This window comes from Leptonotus elevatus, chromosome 13 (genome assembly GCF_054856555.1).
Source record: "Leptonotus elevatus isolate MCC_2025b chromosome 13, RoL_Lele_1.0, whole genome shotgun sequence".
Taxonomy (NCBI): domain Eukaryota; kingdom Metazoa; phylum Chordata; class Actinopteri; order Syngnathiformes; family Syngnathidae; genus Leptonotus; species Leptonotus elevatus.
The window spans coordinates 20,787,281-20,809,729 of NC_141251.1; the positions used below are offsets into that span (position 1 = coordinate 20,787,281).

The 22,449-nt window shown below is 39.1% G+C and overlaps 1 protein-coding gene across 2 annotated transcripts; it reads left to right on the plus strand.

Annotated features, from left to right (window-relative positions):
- The first annotated feature begins 265 nt into the window (after window positions 1-265).
- On the plus strand, window positions 266-22,298 carry arhgef33 (Rho guanine nucleotide exchange factor (GEF) 33). Of its 2 annotated transcripts, none has more exons than XM_086093436.1 (18): window positions 266-528; window positions 3,415-3,597; window positions 8,366-8,415; window positions 10,075-10,239; window positions 11,558-11,670; window positions 12,200-12,339; window positions 12,399-12,494; window positions 12,562-12,688; window positions 12,980-13,112; window positions 13,870-13,977; window positions 14,257-14,349; window positions 15,538-15,686; window positions 15,757-15,837; window positions 17,809-17,990; window positions 19,640-20,067; window positions 20,136-20,306; window positions 21,583-21,704; window positions 21,780-22,298. In XM_086093436.1, exons 2-18 carry the CDS (start codon window positions 3,537-3,539, stop codon window positions 21,859-21,861), a joined length of 2,301 nt encoding a protein of 766 aa, XP_085949562.1. In that variant the 5' UTR covers window positions 266-528; window positions 3,415-3,536; the 3' UTR covers window positions 21,862-22,298. The 2 variants fall into 2 exon arrangements, with proteins under 2 accessions (XP_085949562.1, XP_085949563.1); XM_086093437.1 differs by having other exon boundaries at window positions 12,203-12,339.
- Window positions 22,299-22,449: the final 151 nt, after the last annotated feature.

Below are 22,449 nucleotides of genomic sequence, written 5' to 3' on the forward strand. Positions count from 1 at the left end.
GGAGCGGAGCCAAAAGGCAAAGCTCTCGATTTACCGGTTGATCTACGTTCCTGCCCTCACCTATGGTCACGAGCTGTGGGTCGAGACCGAAAGAACAAGATCCCGGATACAAGCGGCCGAAATGAGTTTCCTCCGCAGGGTAGCTCTCCCTTAGAGATAGGGTGAGAAGGTCGGTCATCCGGGAGTGACTCAGCATCGAGCCGCTATTCCTCCGCGTTGAGAGGAACCAGTTGAGGTGGCTCGGGCATCTGGTTCGGATGCCTCCTGGACGCCTCCCTTGGGAGGTGTTCCGGGCATGTCCTACCGGCGGGAGGCCCCGGGGACGACCCAGGACACGCTGGAGAGACTACGTCTCTCGGCTGGCCTGGGAACGCCTTGAGATCCCGTCGGAGGAGCTGGCTGAAGTGGCTGGGGAGAGGGAAGTCAGGGCTTCCCTGCTAAAGCTGCTGCCCCCGCGAACCGACCCCAGATAAGCGGAATTGAAGACAGAAAAGAACGGAAAAAATTCCATCACCCAAACATAAAAAGGTAAATTAAAAAAACGGAAGGTTGATGCCTAATGGAATGCATACAGTAAACGCACACCATTTTTACAAGGGGCGGCAAAAGCAAAGTTCTCTACATCAACGTATCCGAAGAAGCTCACAGGGGGCAAAACACACAAATGCATGATGTCAAACGAACACAAAATATACCACAGTATACTCTAATATTTCTAAAGTGTTTAATGTTATGTTAAGTTATGGGAACATTACATATATTCACTAGATTAATTTTGTGTAATCTTACCAACAATATTTATGTGTGTGCGTGTGTTGTTGTTGTGCAGGGGTGTGAGGGAAGACTGGAAAGGTTACGGTCTGAAGGGTGTGAAAGGTCGTGTGGTTTTGACATATTTCATATTCTAGACGTGGAGAAAAGAAATTTGGCGGTTTGCTTGTCAGCCACAAAACAAAAGACGCAGAAAATATGTAATTGTGCCACTACAAAGATAACAATGCACATTAGGATTCACAGTATGTTACTTTTTTTGTCTTAGTAACAAAAAATGACATGCACATTATAAAATTTTAATTATTTGTGCTAATTTTCAGGTCTTTTTTCACATGTTTTGATGTGCATCTCCTTCCACATAATTCATCCAATTCACCTCATTCCGATTTCAACATATTCCTAAAATGTACGTCATGGGAGCTTGTATTTTTCTCAACCCAAATATGAATCGTATTCCTAAAATTAAAAATTTTACACTCAAGTTTCCTGCATAGATTTTTTTTTTGTCATTCATTCCAATGGCACAGTCAACATTACACAGTTACATCGTTCCAATTTGAAATTTAAATCATTCAACATATTCAATTCAGCTTGGGAATGATTTTTAATTTGCCAAAAATCCCATTGACCAAAAAATTTAACATTTTTACTATTACAATACATGCAAAAAATTCCCTATTTTTCCAAATAAAATCAAATAAATCTTTATTCATTTTTAATGGCACATTCAACAGATTCATGTTATTCCTATTAAAAATTCAAAAAGTTCCACTCATTCAATTCACATTGATTTTCAACATACCAAAAAAATTCCGTGCCCCACAAAAAATACACAGATACACACAATAAAAAAATAAAAAAATCAGGATCATTTTACACCATTCTATATATTTTAATATCATTGCATATTTTCCAATATAATTCCACATTTATATATCTTTTCATTCAGTAAAGCCTTAAAAAGACAAATTGTCCAACATTCCCACACATATGTCCATACCAAATATTTATTAATTATACGCATTTTTCTGTCTAAACTGCATTCATATCCTGCACAAAAGGCAAAATGTCAATGCAATAATAAAAATTGTCCTGTAGTGTAACATCGTGCACAGGAAGCTGCATGCCAACATGCCTTTCCTCCCATCATATGTTTGCCATGCCACAGGTGTTCATGTGCGTGTTTATTTAATGTGATCACGCACACACATGCCACACATGTACAGACTGTTTGCACCTGTGTAGCAAAGGATGCAGATGCGGTGTGGAGCAAACACACAGTGCAAATGTGAGAGGGTGGTGGTAGTGTGACCTCATCATATAGCGCCAGTGGAAGATAACATGCAAACACATTTCACGCTTCGTTTTTTTTTTTTTTTTTTCCCGACATACGTGGGGATGCCAACAGTAGAGGAAACACTCAGCCTTCCTCCTACACACATACACAGCGTGGAAAGATGTATTACACAATGGTGACCATCAGAAGTCCTCACATATTCAAATAAGGAGGAAAGAAAAAGGATGGAATAAAGGGACGAAAAGGAAGGAAGGAAAGAAGAAGGGAACAAGGCCAAGTGGGTTCTATTTCGTCCTTCACGACCGCCAGATGGCGGTGCTCCAAGCACTGAATGTTCCCTTCGCGCATGCGCAGATAACATTCAGTGCTTGGAGCACCGCCATCTGGTGGTTGTCCGGGACTCATAGAACCGTAGTTACGGTCGTAACTTTCGTTTTAAGGAAATAAATGGGAGGACAGAGGGAGGAATGAAGAAAAGGAGCATACAATGATGACACGAGGGGGAGAGAAGATAGAAGGAAGCAAAATGGAAGGAAGAAGTGAAAAGAAGTCTTCTGTGTTTACTTCCTGCTTATGTAATGTCAGCATGTCAGCATGTTTGAATGCAACACACGCACATAAACATGTACATAATCACAATATTTCAGTTTATCCTTCTTCTTTTTTTTGTTTTACTTGTACAGAAGTAGTTGAATTATTACTTCTACTTTCACTAGAATTTTTTTTTCTGCAAGTATTAGTGATCTGTATATCCTTTAGACAGCTAAATAAATAAAACAAATAACAACAAAATCAATGGTTTCTAAACTGTAAGTCTCCACCAAATGGTTCAGATGTCATTTACACAACATGAAATAGTGACAACAGTGGTGACTTGCGATACAAGGCTTGTAATTAAAATCATCTTTCCCCATTAAAATTAATGGAATTGCTAATAATCCGTCCCAGCCTCCCAAAACACCAACACATTTTTTTTGTAATAACACCACCAACACACGATGACACTTTCCATTATGTGTTAGCATTAAGTTAGCTGACAAACTGTGAGTGGCAATAAACAGTTTGAAGATGCTTTAAAAAAAAAAAAAAAAAAAAGAAGAGATTAAAACAAATAGAAACAAAAACCATGACAAAAATTTAAATATTTCCTTTAAAAATAAACAAACAAAACATTTCTAATGTGTTATGCTGATTGATGGAGCAAAAGTGTCACCTCTGAGCAGCAAACTTTGGCGATTTGGTGTACAGTGTGAGGCTGTGACGTCTGTCTGCACGGCCTCAACTCAAACAAGGACCCGTTTGTGTGCACAAGACAAATCACAGGACTCGCATGCTGTTTGCAGGGGAGGGACATGAATGCAGGCCCACCACTTAATCATCATCATCATCTTCTTCATGTTCTTCTCGTTCTTCACAAGAAGTGTCAACACGAGCATCCATTGGACGCCACCACAAGGATTAAAACATGGAGGACAGTCCACGAAGAGCTCAGGATCACACGGAAGATGTGTCGCCACACATAAAATGTAAGAAATAACTATTTTGAGGCAAGTCATTTTGAAAAGGGGGAAAAGAGGAGTTGAATCTGCAGTAAGGTATATCACAATACAGTCTTTGATTGAGATGTAGAATATGGACCTTGAGACAAAAAGTGCATTTGTAAAACTGTCAGGTGCATGTTATGATAAAAAAAAGCATTTAAAAAATAATTATAACAAGCTGAAATAATCAATTAATCAAGGCACGTCACAATATTATTGTTCATTTTTCAGTTTAGTAAACACAATTGTTGTGCTTAAAATATGAAATAAAATTGCCCAAAAGCATGCAACAAAAGTGTGAGGACAGGTCTCAGAGAGTGACGTGCAGTGAGGACCACTGATAATAATAATAATAATAACAAATTATCGTTATTAAAATTACTATTATAATTACATTAATTAATTATTTCCTTAATAATAATAACAATAATTTTAATAACGATAATTTGTTATTATTATTATTATTATTATTATTATTATTATACAGTGTTCTTGTGTTTTCCGCTGGGTTTAGATTCCAATAAAAGGAAATCCGCAGAGTAGTTAGCTTTATGTTTTAAATTTATTCTAAATGTTGTAAGGTTCTAAAACCCCTCTCCACACAGTTTACACCCTTTTCTCATTGAGGCATTTACATTTTCTCACATTTCTCTCTTGTTTAAACATTCTCAATGCTCAAACCATCATAAATTTTATAAAAGAAGTAGTAGATTACTGTAAAAAAAAAAGCATGCAAATTTGTACAAAAAAAATCTGCGTGAACCGCGTTATAGTGAGGGAACACTGTATACAGAACTTGTACGTACATGTATAAAAATAAATTTTTGTTATTATTGTTATAATAATAATAATAATAATAATAATAATAAATTACAATAATAATAATAATAAATTACAATAATAATAATAATAACAATTAGTTATTAGTTTTTCTTATTATTATTATTATATACAGAACCTGTATGCGTACTTCACTTCTTCCCCATGCATTCGAACAGGAAATATGCACATTCACCTATTTTCATGATGAAATCAGTGAAAATTTTTCGATTTAAAAGAAAATCGTAAGGCATGGACTATAGAACTAAAATGGAACATAATTTAATGTAATCATGAGTTATCATGGAGGTGAAGGGACAACAGAAAGCAGCACTGCCTCATTTGTTTAACCTGACTGCAAGTCCCTTATCTCAGAATCAGTGCTCATTAATACAAGTTCAGTGAAAGCGTTTAAATGCTAAATGATACCAAGTAGATCACCATGCAACACAGAAGTGAAGCACTTCTCACAAACAGTGCTGATATAACTAAATACAAATTCACAAGAAAGCCAAATTTTTAAGCATTTATCAATCATTCCCAAATAGACTGTCATGCAACACAGTTGTGAAGTAGAGCTCAGAATGTATATAACAAAAATCTAAGTTCCTAGGAAAGCAAAACTTTCCCAAATAGGCAGCTGAGACAAGGAAATTCACAGGAATGCAGCAATTCGCAGGAAAATAGCACATTTAAAAATTTAAACGGTAAATGTACGAAAATACTCTATACCATACAACACAGATGTAAACCACTGCCCAGAAACAGTGTTTTAACAACTAAACACAAGTTCAAACATTCTCTGAAAAGTATTTCATTATCTTTAAATAATGATTTTTTTTCAAGAAAAAGGCCATCCTAATAGTATTTAGTTGATATGATCTCATATTTTTTTGATGTTTAATAATTTAATGGAAATCGCAGGGTTCCCAATGAACAATTTCCTAACATGAAACTGCAAATTGTCTGTTGTTCAAAAAGTCAAATTTTGACTTAAGTGATGGTGATATAATGAAAAGTCAAATGTTCTGCTTTTTGTGCCTTTCGTTTAATGGCATTGTACTTTAGACTAGTCCACCTCGCATTTTACAACATGAATAAATTATATATTGTACACAAATTGCTTTTATTACTTAGAAGGTGAGGGAATAGGGTTTAATCTATCCATTACTCTTTGACAATCGTCTCTCTTTCTCTTCCATGGTGTATATTTCAGTGATACTGTAAATTGCTGGAATGTTTTGTTTTCTAGTGTAATCACTCCTTGGCACCCTTTTAGCAACAGTGTGTCCCTTCTTGTGCGTCTGTTCACATGACAGCAAAGTTACATTTCTGTGCCTTCAGTCCAGGCTCGTGTGTTTATTGTCAATGCTGAGCGTGTATTTCACACAGCGCCGCTCACCTTTGACATTCAAGGGACAAAGCGAGGCTGTTGTGAGGATAATGTCACGTTGCATGTCGCAAAACACATTAATTGTGCACAAATGGCACTTTCCCGACTCATGAATATGTATGAATGACGCATGAAGAAGAATGACGTGTACTTCCAAGTATGCATCTATTATTTTTATGAGAGTGAACCCCCCCAACATCCAACCCCACCCCATGTTCGCAGATCGGCCAATTTCACAGATATTTTTTTAGACCATTCGCTCTGAAAAAAAATTTGGGTCAAAAATAACCCAAATTGGTACAAAAAGGGACCGACCCAACTTTTTTGTGGTATTTAATTAACCCAAAAAGTGGGGTCAAACAAAAAACCCACAAACATCCCGCCCAAAATGGGTTGCTTTGAGGGTTGATAATTTAATTAGACCCAAGCTGTTGGGTTAAATAGCTCAAAAAGTTGGTTTGAATCATTTTTGACACAATTCAATTAGGTTATTCAATTAACTAAAAAGTTGAGCCAAATGAATATCGCACAAACAACCTAAAAAAAATTGGGTCGCTTCGTGGGTTATCAATTAAATTTGGCCCAGCTTTTTTGCATTTAATAACCCGAAAAGCTGGGTCAGCTCATTTTTGACCCAATTCAATTGGATTATTTAATCAACCCAAAAAGTTAATAATAATAATTTCACCCAACTTTTTACAAAACTATTAACCCAATTATAATAACCCGTTTTGGGGTTGTTTTGTCGGTTATTCGTTTGCCCCAATTTTTTGGGTTAAATAACTAAAAAAGACCCAATTTGGGTTATTTTTGACCCAACTGTTTTTAGAGTGTATCCTCCGATTTTCACTCTGATCAGACCAAAGCCATGTCTAATACAGTTGTAATGTGTTTTTTAATAATGAAAATAGCATTCTATCATAAAAAAATCTATTGCTTAAGGGGTTATAACAACTACATCAATGCTTTCCTTAGCCTGTCTATGACATTTTGCATTGAGTTTAGCATCAAGCTAGCTAGTTACAGAATAAACTTTTTTTTTTTGAAGAATTGTTCACCATCTGCCAAAATTCAGCTTGTTGTGAAGTTGAGTGGAGTACAGTGCCTCTGCCACGAGGCACCATTTCATTAAAATATTATAGTTTGGCGCCCTCTGGTGGAATCTTTGTGTCAATCACCCATGTTGAACTGAAGGGAAGAGCCTCATCTAGTCAAGCCATAGCATTGTCTAATAGAAACAAATGTGCTTTACTGCTATTTTGTGGCTACTACAAAATTCAATCAAAATACAAAAACGTTTGTAAAGTATTTGCTATTGACCTTTTGCACGTGACGTCACAGCCCTCTTGGGAACGCCCCCTACGGGACACTGGACGGCAAAAGAGCCATTTGCCTGTAATGTAACCATTGAATCTCGTACAGCGTAAAGCCCTTTATCTAATCGATTATCTTATAAAATGGTCATATCTTTCTTTGCGGTCGGTTGTACAGACAGACAAAAGAGTAAACTAAATGTTGCTTTTTATCGCATACCTACTAATGAAGACAAAAGACGTTGATTGATACCAGCAATCAAAAGAAAAGACTGGCAGCTCACAAAGTATTCACAGATTTGCAGCGATCATTTTTTGCGAGGTTAGTAAATAAATGTTGTAATTAGTAGACAAATGTTTATACATTTTACTAGTAAGCGTACACTCTAACAAAGATTGTAACAGAGGTGTCGAATTGCGTGTTTCAAATCACATTAACGAGCCAGATAGTTAGCGTCCACTCCAACTGCACGAACACACAGCTTAGTTTTAAAATGCACTTTCTTCAAATCTATTAAGTGCATTTGACTGTTTAATAATGGGGGATTTCGTCTTTGTGCTTGGAGTTTTTCACTCTGGAGCCGGAGTCATATTCATGAAAATACCGCATAGCTTGCCACTACGATAGTCATTAGTTTCATGCTAGTAAGCGTAGTCACATAACATCATCACAGCGTTTCATTATAGAATGGACTATTTAAAAATAAGTCAGTTAGCATGATAAGCAAGTTTTACCTTTGCATTACAAGGTATATTGTCCCCCGGTGTGAGCGTAGCATCTCGTCCCAGAGACTCAGCCAGCGACAAGCTTTTGAATCAGCCCCGGTGTAAGGAGAAGAGACGGCATTGACTACATAATGTTATAGGTGGTGCACTGCGGCAAAGTTGGCAATTTGTGTTACTTGATAAAAACAGCAGGCAACAGAAGGTAAGGGGCTGTTTTCAAACTAGCGATCTCCAACTTAAATAAATATTGCGCCCTTTGAGTCCCGACTTTGACTGACAGGCGAACTTTGGTTGAAGTAATAGATTCCATGGCTCTATGGGCAATAATAACTTTTAATTTGTAAAATAACAGTCGCTTAGTCGCTCAGGGTCACGTTCACTTCCATTCAACAATAATTTCCTTCCGCCGTCCATCATAGAGCAGTCACGCGATCACGTGATGTCGTGCAAATGGTCAATAGTGAGTGGCTTCGGAACTGTTTAATGTGTTTTATCTATCCAGATAAAGAAGAAGACAAAAGTGTGCAGGATGCTAACATGGAGGTAGCTCAGGTAAGAGTCTCTGAATTATGCTGCTAACTGTTTACATTAATTTTATGTTAAAAAGCTTGATATAATCAACTCACAACTAGAATTCTATTAAAATACACCAGTTTAGCATGAAACTTAATTAAGCAATCAGTGGGTGGACTTCAGTCCTGAGTTTCCGTCTCAATCTTAAAGGGGAAGTCAATCTTAAATATTTATTGGCTACAATATGTTATATGTGACCTCGCTAATCTAAACATGACATTGTGATTCATATTAATTTGTGGAATATAAGTTATGAAGAAAAAGCCAGACGTTTTTATCCATCTCAGGGAGCAGACATTTTTCCACTTGCTGTCAACTGAAGATTACATCACAGTTGCTCAGAGCTGAGGCAATGACCAATCACAGCTCACCTGTTTTCTGAAGCTGAGCTATGATTGGTTGTTACTTGCGCCCTGAGCAACTGTGATGTCATCTTCAGTCCACAGCAAGTGGCAAAATGGCTGCCTTTTGATATTGCAATATTAACCAGAATACCATATTTACATTGTTTAGACTAGTGGGGCTGCTTAGAACATCCTTTTGTCAAAGTTTTTTTTTTAGGTTGACTTCCCCTTTAAAGGCCCTCAGTACGAAAACAGTTTTAATGCAGCAGTCTGATGTAAAACTACAATAATAAACACACTGTTGAGAGTGCCAGTCAAAACTAAGCAGGAATTTGAATGTCCTAATGTTCAGACAACATAAAGTTCAATACACGTGTTCGGTTTCTTGCCTGGGTCACGTTGACTTTTCTCTTTGCTCGCTCTTTCTGTCCACCATCTTTTCATCTCTGTGTGGGTCATGTGAGAGGCATCAGGCGGGAGGCATGTGTTCTTTCTTTTCTTTTTTTCACCCAAAGCTATCAGTTTGATGTCTGGTGCACCTGAAAGCTCAAACATTAGTTGTGTGTTCATGCTATACAGTAGTTACAATGCATGATGCATCAATAATTGTCTTGCAAATTTGACACACCACAGAAAGGAGTGTTGTTAACAATCTTGCCAAACACAAATGATTCAAATAATTGTCAAGAATATAAATGAAGCATGAAAATGGTGTTGGGGGGAGGAGGGGGGGGGGGCACCTTTATCTCAACGCTTTGAAACACTGTGTGCATGCCGAAAACAAAATAAAATAAATCCATTTAAAGCCTCTGGTAGCTGGAATATATCCCACCAGGTCATCTCGGAGCTGTACCATTCCGCGACAATGAGGCACTCTAAAGAGGCCATGCCAGTGCAAAGCACTTGTCATACACAGGCTGTCATGTCAGATGATAAACATTTTTTTTTGTGTTTTACCTTGCCGTTTCACCTTTTCTCTGTAAAACACTCACAGCTAACAAGGTTCTCTAAACGCTAGTATAAATTCCGGTCTACATGTGGCTGTCAAGTCAGACTTTAAAAATATATAAATAAATCAATTAAATAAACTCCCCTTCCTCACTATTCTGTCATTCACTACGTGATGTGCGCACACTCAAGGGCAACAATGAGGCACTCTAAAGTAGCCACGCCAGCTTACTATATGAAGGCCAAGATATATAGTGGGGGAGAGCCAGATTCCAAAGTGCTTCACGTGGCATCCACTAACCAACTATAAAAAGTGTAACCAATCAATGACATTTTAACCACACAGCTGCAGGGTCTGGTGGCGGAGCTACGTGAGGGGCTCCACGTCTCCCTGGCGGAGCTGTGCGAGCTGCGCCAGAAGGACCTACGGCTGGAGGAGAGTCTGCAGGCCCACCAGACCGACGTGGATGATAAGATTATGGGCCTCAAGAACTTGCTCAACACTTTCAAGGTGCTGGAAACATTATGAAGCGACCACCCCTGACCCAATACACACACACATGAATGTATTCCTGAATGATGGTGGTGGAAAGCATCAGCAGCCTATAATGAGGAACATCTGACTGAATGGAGGCAGCATAGTAATGTAATATATTAGACAGAAAGACAGCTATTTTAGACATTAAAATACAGAACCTCGACTCTCCCTGACTAACAGTGCCTACCTACTTGTATATCTCTTTTTAACCAATTAATCTACCTACTTATCCCTAACTTTAGTCTACTTTCTGACCGACTTGCCTACCTACAAAGCTCTTTTTATTGTCTACCTGTCTACTCTACACAACTCCTCTACCTTCCTACTTACCTATACCAACTTTCCTACCTGCCTACCGAGCACCAACTCCTATCTATCATTCCACTTACCAATCAACCAACAACCTAACTAGCTCCTACTTACCTCATCCTGATTTCTGTCTACCTCCCTCCCTCCCAACACACCAACCAACCTTGCCCTAACTTTAGTTTACCTTCTACGGGGGCGGCGTGGTTCAGTGGTCGAGCGGTCATATCGCAAACCAGTATGGAGGACCAAAACTGCCAAAATTAAAAATGAATAAATGACTAGATAAATAACTAAATGACTAAAAGTGAAAATAAAAACGGATATAAAAAATATAATTAAAAGATCAAATCCAAAAAGTGAATAAACATGGAAATAAAAACAAACAAGATTAAAAAATAAAAATCATAATAAATACATAAAAATAATTAAATATCAACCAATAAGTAAAAACGCTCTGCTCTCACATTTATTTATTTCATGTTGCAGACGCTCTGCCAGGACGAAATGTTATTCAAATGAGGGGGTGGTCCTGAGCGTGTCTAGGGTTGTACTCCACCGTTGCAAACTGCCTTTCATTGGTCGAGTGAGCGGGTTGGCGGCTTGCATGGAAAGCTCCAGCAATGGACTTGTCCACAATCTTGTCCACTGTCACCACAACTTGCAACTTGAGTTGCTCGACAAGTCAACAAGTCATAAACCAGAAGTTGTGGGTTCGATCCCATGCCATTGTGACCACGTCGAAGTATCTTTGAGCAAGAGACTGAACCCCCAGTTGCTCCTGATGCTGCAACACCAGTAGGTGAATGAGTAGTCGAATGTTAAGTGCTTTCAGGGCCATGTAAGGTGGAAAAGCGCTATATAAATCAAGTACCAGTACGATTTACAATACATATTGTACTAGCTCTAAACCTGTTCAACCTCTACCTACAGTACACACCTCAAGCTCCATAACCCAAAACGATCTACCTGTTTCCATTTGCAGGAGGAGCTGAGCGCTTCCTTCTTCCACATCCAGGATGTGTCCAACAGACAACAGGAGCTGATCAAGCAGCTAGAACAGTTGCAGCCAGAGACCCCCATCACCGTCCCACACAGGTAGCCCTAAAATTGTAATGCTCATTAACTCATTCAGACTCGAAGACAAGGGAATATGTTTTTTAATACTTTGTCCTTCACTACCAAAAATGTATTTATACATTTCTTTTTAAATGTTTTTTTCATGCTAGAGCTTCTGACATGAAGAGGTGGCTTAAAGCAATGGTAGTTATTACAAAAAACGACCAGTAGAGTATAAGAGATCAGCCAGGGCTATGTTGCAACAAGCTCTTTTTGACAGTGTTTTCACCAGGAATGTGAATATTGATGAAACTTAGCTGTATTCTAATGCTGATGACTGCAAAAACGGAAACATATATATATTTTTTTAATTCCTGATGGAAGAAGAGACTCTAATCTTTATTTTGGTAAGTTACATGTTTTTATAGCAATAGAACACAATATTCTGTGGGCTTTGCAAAATCAGTCAAAATCCAGTATAACAGAGAAGGGGGTTGCTTCAGTGAAAATGGCTGGGAGTGAATAAGTTAATACTATGAGACACACATATTTCTGATTGGTCCAAAAGCAGGAAGGGCTCCAAGTCGGATGTTCTGAGCGCATCTGAGGATGAGCGCATCTGTGCACCCGGCCAATCAGAGCTCAGCATCATCCAGCGCTACTTTGGCGAGTCGCCGCAGTCGCAGAGGAGCGTCACGTCGACGCAGAGTGAGCAACTAAATTGTGCTTAACTTTAACAAAATGAAAACAAATGAAATGTGTTGTAGCATCCACCTCGGAGCAGCAGTCCAGAAGTCCGGCGTTGGGGGACAGCAGGAATGGTAGAGAGGACACGCAAACGCCCGACAGCCTCAATGAAAACAGTAAGAAAACTCAACTACACTTCCATTAGGTAAACACAAGGATAATGATGGACCCTTATTTTTGCAGGTTTGCGACAGAAGGCCGCCTTGGAGCTGCTGGAGTCCGAGAGGATCTACGTGTCCCACTTGTCTCTGCTGCTGAAGGCCAACATCTCCTTCAACGGCTCGGAAGCGCTCGTTGCAAAGGACAAACGGTGAAAAGACGACTTAATTATCAGTTCGCACACCTCCGTGTGCACCCGTGATCTAAATTCAACGTTTACAGCGATTGGAAGGCAGGAAATGGACAAATCTAATAACATACTGTAGCTTGCTAATGTAATTGCTCTTAAACCTCCATGCACATGTTTACAAAAAGCACAATAGAGGCTTTTTTTGTGCTAATGATTGCATCGGTTTGCATCGCTTTTTACAAAAGCTGATCACGTGTGCGCAACCAAAATCCCCTAACTTGATGATGTCGTGCCTTCCCTGGGCGGCAACAGTCCATTTCCCAGCTCTCTGAGGTTCCTGATCCAGCAGCACCTGGACCTGCTGCACACCCTGCAGGAGCGTGTCCTCAGGTGTCAGTGGCAAGGCATCATGGGAGATATCTTCATGAGGCTCACCAGCAAAGAGGTAGTGTCACGGCTAATTGGAATGTGGGCACAAATTAACACTACACTGGCCTTTTTATTTTTGGGCCTAATCTGTTATTTATTTAATTCTTTCAATTACAGAATACTTAAGTACGGTCAGTAATATATATAAAATTACTGTACATAAAACAATCGAATAAATAAATGTTCTTACATAATTTTGGGGGTGCTGAAAATTAATCTGACCTTAGTTTTTTCTCTAAACTGTAGTTTTCTTTTCTTTTAGTTTTTTTTGTCAAACTATGACAATCTAATAATATTAACAATTCTATGCAAAAAAACTGAAAAGTTAAACTGGTATTGGGTGAAAATATATATATTTTTAATCTGTACAATACCACTAATAAGAACATCAAATGCGCCAATTGCATGTGAAGAAAAACATACAGCAAACAAAACAAAACTGGTGGCAGATTTGAAATCAGAGAGCAAAAATGGTCTAGAATAAGTTAAAATAAAAACTCATGCAACAGAAAAAATAAAATAAAAAATGTTGGCCAGTAATCATCATGAGCAACATTACCAAATGGATGTGAATGCGAGGAGGTCAAAATTCAGCCATCACATCTTCTCCATTTCTAATCAATCACAATTCCTGACCAGCAAAAAATAAAGAAATACATTCCAGCACAGTCATGAAACAATCCCCCTCGTTGTCCCCAAAACAACTCGCTGGCCCACTTGCCAACACTGTACACTGCGTACGTGACTTGAATGTGAACTGTTTCCCTCCCCAGAGTGACTTCCTGGACTTGTACGTGTCCTACCTGAAGGAGCTGCCCGATTGCCTGGCTGTGGTCAGCATGATGGCCTCCAATGCCGTCAAATCTTCCGCCTTCCTGGAGGTAAAACACACTCAGGCCCTGAATGGTAAAATCAATGGACAAGTCTTGGGACATACTTCCTATCATGGTTGAGCTACACACCACAGAATCCTTATTTCTTTCCTAATTTTCACATTTTAAAGGAAAACAAAACAGGCTTACTCAAATGTATCTATCCAATTATTTTCACATTTTTGTTGCTCAAGAGTTGGTGACAGTATGTCCGTATGTCCTCTCTATATATATTTCTGATTGGTCAACCTGAACCATTTGCTGTGATTGGTTGTCTCCTTCTCCAAGAGTGACATCATGGGTGATGATTCCAAACCCTCCCTGCACATGTTGCTCCTCCAACCGGTGCAGAGGATTCCGGAATATTTGCAGCTGCTGCAGGTGACACACAGAACAGACAAAAACACACTTGTCACCTCTTTTCCATTCATTTTTTAATTATCTCATTAATTCCATCCAGCCACATTCTGTAGTATTTGACCTTGTTTGGGTGGAGAGTGAACTAGAGCCTATCCCAGCTAACTTTGGGTGGAAGGCTGGGTAGTTGTTACACTCTGGATTGGTCCTGGGCTCCAGGTGGCTTGTTTGTGTGAGTGAGTGAGTGCAAAAAACAAAAAAAACTATTAGTTTAGGATTAGTCCTAACTTTTTCAATTTATTTATTGTAAATAATATACATTTAAATTACATTCACACATTTTATTTGATCAAATAATTTCTTCATTAGAAATAACAAAAAAAAGAATAGTTTAATAAAATAAATTATTTTATTTGACCCTTTTAATTTTTCCAAATATAATTGGTTCACTTATGAATCAATTGTAAAAAATAAATACAATTAAAAATTAAAAATGCCAATTAAATTATGCATACATTGTCATATATTTAATTGGTTAAAATAAATAATTCAATTAATTACAAAAAATAATTTTTTTTAAATAAGAATTAACATTTTATTAAAAACATTTTACTCACACAGGACGGATGGCATTGGACATTTTAATTTATTTTATTTATTAATTGATTAGTATAACTTAAGTAAAACTATATACTTTAAATATTTGGTTAATTAAATCAATTGTAAAAAGTACATTTAAATGTATTACTTTATTAAAAGAAAGCATTTTATAAAAGACAATATTTGTACATTTTATTTAACAATTGCTGATTATAATTTGAGTAATTATAAAACAAAATCAAAAATTAGAATGAAATATTTTAGCATTAAAATTCTGCCCAAATTTGTTCAATTTCACCCTCCCCCACCCCCCCAAAAAACTGATACCATTGCTTATTGCTTATGTTATTATTTTTTATATTGTATATAAATTATTAGACAATCTAAAATGTGAAAGTTTCAAAAGCTTAAAAATTTGTTCAATTAAAAATAAATCCTTAAAAATAATAGTTTTGGAGATTCCGCCTGACAGCAATTGTTTACATGAACAAATTACATTTTTATCTAATTTTCTTTATTATTTTTGTCAATTGCTTAGAAGAGACTAGTTAGCTTAGCATGATTGGAAACAGACACAGGTGGTTCGCTTCTGTGTCATGCGTTTGTGTTTAGGCCTTGCTGAGGCAGACAGAGGCCTCACACCCAGACTACTATCTGCTGCTGGTGTGCATCCAGCAGTTCCACTGCTTCTCCAGTCAGCAGCACCTCCTCCTCCATCGCAGCCAGGAGCTCCTGATGCACCACCGCCAGGAGGTCAAGAGGTCAGCACAAATATACAACTACTAAGCGTAACGTAAGGAAATATAGACGTATGTGCGTGTCTCCTATCAGCCGGTCATCCATGAAGCAGCTTCTGAGGACCATGGAAGGTGGTCTTCAAGGATCGCCTTACCCTCACAGCAGCACCGTTTTGTAAGTGCAGCGACAATATTTCCGTTTCAGGCCACTAGATGGCAAGAAAAGATTTATCAAGTTAGCTTAGCGTAGCCAGTAATGAAACGATTGTAGAAAAGGAAGACAAAGACTAGTCCTGACTTAAAGGTCCCATTGTATGAAAATGCACTTTAGTGGGGTTTTCTATCAATAATATGCATCCCCGGCTTGTCTACAATACAACCAGGTATGAAAAAAGTCCATCCGTGACTTCTTTAGCTTTCTCCTCCTTTCTAAAATGTGTGCTTCAAACGGGCAGATTAAATTTCCGTGACTTAGTGACGTCAAAAAGACACGTAAGAGCACTCGACCCAGCCCCCTCGGGTTAGCAGCACCACCTCTGGTAAAGGTTTGTCACGCCCACTGAAATTTGAAAAGCTGGCTGCGTCTTTCTTTTTCTCTCCCTGCTCACAAATGCTCTGTGGAGAGGGGAAACATTGATCAGGAAAAAGTGGTTGCTTCCTTCGTTCCAAGTCTTTGAGAAGACAGTGGATTACTTTTATGTTTAAAGGACGTGTACCGATATCATTTCTCAAAGGACTGTTTTGTTAGTGAAAGCCTGTTCAGAGCTGGATTAGCAACACGTTTAAACATAATGAATTGGTCCCAACAGTGTGACACGACTGCAAACGGGAAAGATGTAAGTTTAACATTTTTGATTTAGCTTTCCTTCCTATCCTTTCTAATAAGAGATGTTCACCTTCTACCATATTACTAGTCTATTTTTAGTGCCTAAAGTGGGAGCTACATTTGTCGTGTGGAAGTTGTTTGGGTACAAGAAGTCAGATATAATAAAGCAGCCGGTGGTTAGATAATATGATGCGGTTGCGTATTGTTTTGTCAAGATACAATCCACGGTGGTTAATTTGACGTGACTGGCAACTTGCCACCAAGTTGACATGACTTTGTGATGCTAACTGGCCGCTAAGTGGTCTCGACGAGACGGCTTGCACGTTGCGACCGCGCAGTGGCCTAAATGTGCACATTTGTGTTATTCATAACCGCTTGTAAATGTCTACAAGCATTCACGGCAAATGTGAGACATTCACGGCAAAATAACATTCGCGGGAGATTTGCCCGTTACGGCAAAATAACCATTGCCTAAACAATCACAAACTAACACTACAACATAGTCTCTGTAGTAACGTTATGCTGCTATTTATTTTGGTAAAACGTTATGCCACTTTTCTACATATTAAAATAGTTGTCAAATGTGTAAAAGACGTGTCTGTATTTTTCTTTTCTTCTGCTCCCATGGCTAGTCGTTTCCATTCACAACATTAGCACGTGGCTACCATGACTGAAATCACTGCCCCTTCGAGAGAGAAGTGAAGTGAAGCCTAGTGCAGCTATTTACATAAAAGTGACACACCCCTAAAACAGGCTGTTTTGAACAGAGCGTTTTTTTGGCTGATTTAGGGACAGCAAAAACATTAGATCCAAAGTCAATTTTGACAAATTCATGTCACAAACATATCTTTTACACATTTGAGAACTGTTTTAGCATATTGAAAAGTTGAATAATATGAGACCTTTAAAGTCAAGTCGAAGACTTAGTAAGTAGTAATGCTAATCAAAACTAGCAGGGAGGGGACAAAATACATTTTCGTTAGTTTTGGCTTTTTAAGTATTTTGGATTGTCATTTTTACATTTTAGTTTTGGTTACTTTGTTAGCTTTTGTTAACTACAGTAACAAAGGTTTTCTATAAATGATATATTTACCTTTCGTCCAACAGCAGCAGCCATAATGAAAACAAAATATTAGCAATTTTGGGTCCAAACCATCATATCATCGTCCTGTTAAGTTAAGCTAGTTCTCATAGCATACAAATGAAGTCCACTAACTTGTTTAGTCACGTGACGTTCCACATGAAGCATTTTTTTTTATATTCTATGGGAAAAACAAATGCAAAGGTTCTTCTTCTTTGGGGGCCATTTAACGTGGACAGTGAGCACACTAAACTGGCCAAACACAGCAAGCAACGTCTCCTGGAGCAGATACAGTCCAGCCATCGCTTCCACGAGCGGGATCGCATGCAGGAGCCTGAATCCAACTGCTACGATCCCGAGTGGCCGCCTCAGCTGCATTACTACAACCCCGACGTGGACTCGCGCAAACACAAACCCACAGGTAAAATTCACACTTCGCAAGGTTTTTGTGCTATTTTTTATTTATTTATTTATTATAGTTTTTGAGCATGTGACCGAGGAAACTTTTATTCTATGGGTAAGTTCTATTAATCCTGTTGATTTCTATTGTGCAAGGTAGAAGTTATAAACTCTTTGACTGCCAAGCATTTTCAGAAAAGAGGATGTGTGGGTGCCAGCTGATTTAAGCATTTTGACTGATCTTTCAAGGTCCACAGAAAGATTGAACTCTCATCTTTCATCAGAAAAAAAAAGTTTGTTTCTACCTTATTCCGTTCTTCAGTAATCAACAATAGAAAATAGGTTAGTTTCATCCAAATGCTCTGTTTTGGACCAAAATACGGAGAAATCAAGCTTTTAGTGAAACGATATTATTTCATGCACTCTAGTGCATTTGACACCTTTTTTTTCCACGAATGATGCCACAAACATCTAAACAGTGCTTTGCTTCTGTAAAACACAACCACCAACAATGAAAAAGTGTTTTTTGATAGCAAAATACGTATATTTACATTCAACAGTGTAACAATTTGACAAAACAATTTGGCAAACTATTTACAAATGTGTGCAACTGTGGTACTATTTACAATTGTGTGGATGTTTCAACTACAGTTTTTCTTTTTGTGAGGTATATTGTGTAAAACTCCCCTGCGTGCAAGGGGACGCAGCAGGATTTGCAGCACAGATTAGCAGTAGCAGGTATATACTGCAGTGTGTGTTTGGCCATGTTGTCATCAAGTCTACTCTCAGGATCATGATACGGTGACCTGGTGTTACGTCTGGCTTCCTCATGCCCTTCGGTTCCTATACCGGGTGGTAAGAGATGTTCTGATCCATCTTATCCACTCCATTCATGGTGGCATCGTAGTCCAGAACCAGTGTCTTCTCCGTGATCAGACTGTACCCACTCCTCCGATGAATATGCATTGGACTCGGGGTACTCTTCATCGTCCGATTGAACGTCCGCCTGTGCAGAAGTGCTCGTTTTCCGCCGTTTTCGGCTTTACGACGCGATCGAAGCCGCCGCGTCAACGCTTCCAACTTCGGCGTCAACCTCGGAGTCACCATCATCATCATCATCATCATCATCATCATCATCATCATCAATGTGCTCTTTAGCATTGGTCAATGCTTTTCGTCTTTGAAAAAAATGCTCAAGCGTGAGCTGCTTGCAACCGGTCGCCATTTTCGCTTCTTCAGCCATTCTCCCCTCAACACTCTAGCTCCGCCTCACGTCTTCTACTGACGCCTACCCGATCTTGTCCAAAGAGTCATCGCTGCCATCTTGTGCCCAAAAATAGGCATTATACTAACTCAACCTGCTTGATACTTTCAGCACAGCTTGCCAAGGCTTTCCTCCACCCATTTAAAAAAGACAAAAGAAAAAAACATAGTGAACGTCTTTTAACGTCTTTGGCAGCACTCATTTGGATTTTACTAAACGTTATTAAACGTTTTTGGCGGTCAAAGAGTTAAGGACCAAAAATTTATTTTTTACATATTTTTTTATTTTCAATGTGCGAGGTGGTGAAAAATTGATTAGCTAGCATCGAACTTGAACTAACTTGTTAACTTAACCCTGTTATTTATTTTTACAAATTTGAATTACTTGACCAACCTTTTGGCTTCCAGGTCTAGGCAGCATCCCTGAAACCGAAGCATCCGAGCGCCCCGGTCAACATCATCTACCTTCCAGACCCTCGGAGTTCCGCCAGGTCCAGCCGGGTTCAGCTCTGGCCGACGCCTTAGGGGAGTTCCTTCTTCCTCCGGACCCGCCCGGGATGGAGTGTCTCTACGAGGAGGAAAGAAGTTCCCTCCATGACGCGTCCGCGTTCGACGGCTACTCCTCGGCCTCGTCCGACTCCTCCATCAACATCGCCTTTGTCAAGTGTCCCAAAGCTCCCGTGACTCCATCGCGCCACGCGCCGACAAGCCGGGATATCTTTGGCAACGGTTACAACAAACTTCCCAACCGAGGGTGCATCTCCCCGGACGAGGCTGTGCTGATGCGCCACGCTCACCAACGCCCCCTTCAACCCAGCCAGCGCAAAAAAAGCAAGGTGAGCTCATCTCGTACTAAAGTTGTAGGATTCTAGGCAGATCATTGACTTGTTTGCTGCCTTTGCAGTCGCTGAACGGCCTGCAGATGGACAGCACGGTGATGGACGGTGGCCATGCCAAGCTAGAGCGGCAGGGCAGCAGAGGGTGCGCCACGCCGTCTCGCAAGATCCACAGCTCGCCGGGGAGCAGGAAGGACGGCGAGAAGCCGACTGACGACCTTCACGGGCTGCTCGGCATGGTGGGTCAATGCACAGACGGGGGCATGATAAATCGCCACAAAATCATTTTGTTGACATCATGAGTTTTACGTTTCAATAAGGCTTTGTTGTGTCATTTGTATGTCTTAATGCAATGTTACTGTAATGGATTGTATGAAAGGCGGCAGCAGCATAAATTGAAATTCATTTGGAAGAGTGCAAAGTCTCAGATTGATTTGGAATTTAAAAATAATTAGCTTGTTGTACATGTTGTACAAAGCTACTTTGCCCCTACCTGTTAATTTAGTTTGCCGCCTAAATGGGTTGCGGTACTCCTCGAGGTCCGGAGTCCTGCAAGTTTGAGATGTTTCCGCCTACCAACACACCTGATACTTAAGATCAGGATTGTTGTCAGGCGTGCTGATGAGCTAATTATTATTATGAAATCGATCCATGTATTTATTTTTTTTAAACCCTCCCTAGCAAAAAAAAAAAAAGTGCATAGATAAAAAAAGAAAAGAAAGAGCGCTTGAGGACAAACCCATTTAGTCTATTCCAAACGTCATTTCCCATGAACCACAAAGAGTATGCTAGTTAACAAACTGAAAATCTCAGAAACGGCAGGATTTTCTTGCCCACATTTTTTTCTCTCCACGGAATCTCTACTTTTCCTTACTTGAGTCATGGTGGAACTATTCCACTGCTCTACAGTAACAATGTTCAAAATGTCCGTGGGAAAGCAGCGTGACCTGCAAAAATAACCTTCATGTCAGTTATGTTTAACTCATTCACTCCCAGCCATTTTCACTGAAGCAACCTCCTTCGCTCCCGGATGTTTTATGGGATTTTGATTGATTTTGGCCCACAGAACATTATGTTCTATTGCTATAAAAACATGGAACCTACCTAAAGAAAGATTAGTCTCTCCTTTTATCAGGAAAAAAAAGTATATTTGTATCCGTTTCCATTTTGCAGCAATTAGCATTAGAATATAGCTAAGTTTCATCATTCACAAATTGTTGCAAACACTGGCGAAAAGAGCTTTTTGCTTTTTACATGGCTCTGGTTGATCTCTTATATTCTACTCGTTGTTTTTTGTAATAACTACCATTGCTTTGAGCGACCTATTCAGGTCAGAGGCTGCATCAAAGCCTTCTGTATGCTCTAGCACAAACAAAAACAAAAAAACATTAAAAAAGTATAAATGTTTTTGGAACCATGGCACTATTTAAAATAGAAAGTTTTTGGGAGCAAATTAGTTAATTGAGACAAGAAAGTAAACACACTCCCCCCTCTTTGCACTCGCCCCTCTGTCAGGACACCGCCTTGCAGTCATGGGGGGCGGAGGAGAACCACCACCACACGCCCTTCAGCGAAAGGAACCGCAAGCAGGACAAGGGAGGCTTTAGGAGCTCCTTCAAGAAACTCTTCAAGAAGAAGTAAGAAGAGTGATGCTGTATGTTTTAGTCTAATAAAAAGTAGGGCGTTCAATTATTAAGCCAGCTTTCTAACAGGGGCGGCGACGACAAGAAGGAGAAGGCGGCAGAGAAAGGTCAAGAAAATCAACAAGCGGACGTCAGAGGCACTGCAGTGTGATCACACACATGCAGTTGTAGCTACACACAAGTAAAGCATAAAGCACAATCTTATACACAATATGCTTTGAATAACCACCACATCTAAATAAAACCGAACAGGTGGTAGAACTACGCTCGGTAGGGATAGGCACAGAGCCCTGCCGCAAATAATGTAAATTTGCATGCAATTGACACTGTCTGCGAAGTAGGATGATTGCAACAAGATGGTGACAAAGAACTTTAGTTTTTTTCCCCCAGCAACCAGCTAAGTTTTAAACAGAAGGTACAGACAGGTAACGCTAACTTGCCAAAGTGTCCATTTTTTTACAACCATTAGGAGGATTCACAAATGTAAATGCTTTAGCTTCTATCTGGACATATTATTATCATACTGTAAACATTTCTATGGTTGAAATGATCTGTTTGAAGTTCCAAATAAACTGATGTTAAGTGTAATTTTATTACAAACAAATGCAACATATTTCCTCACTTGGCACATAGTGAATTATTGTTTCAGTATAAACTAACAATGGCCCAAACAATAAGGATTTTTTTAGTCTGATGCTACCAATATTTGGCAGAAAAAAATATATATATATATATAATC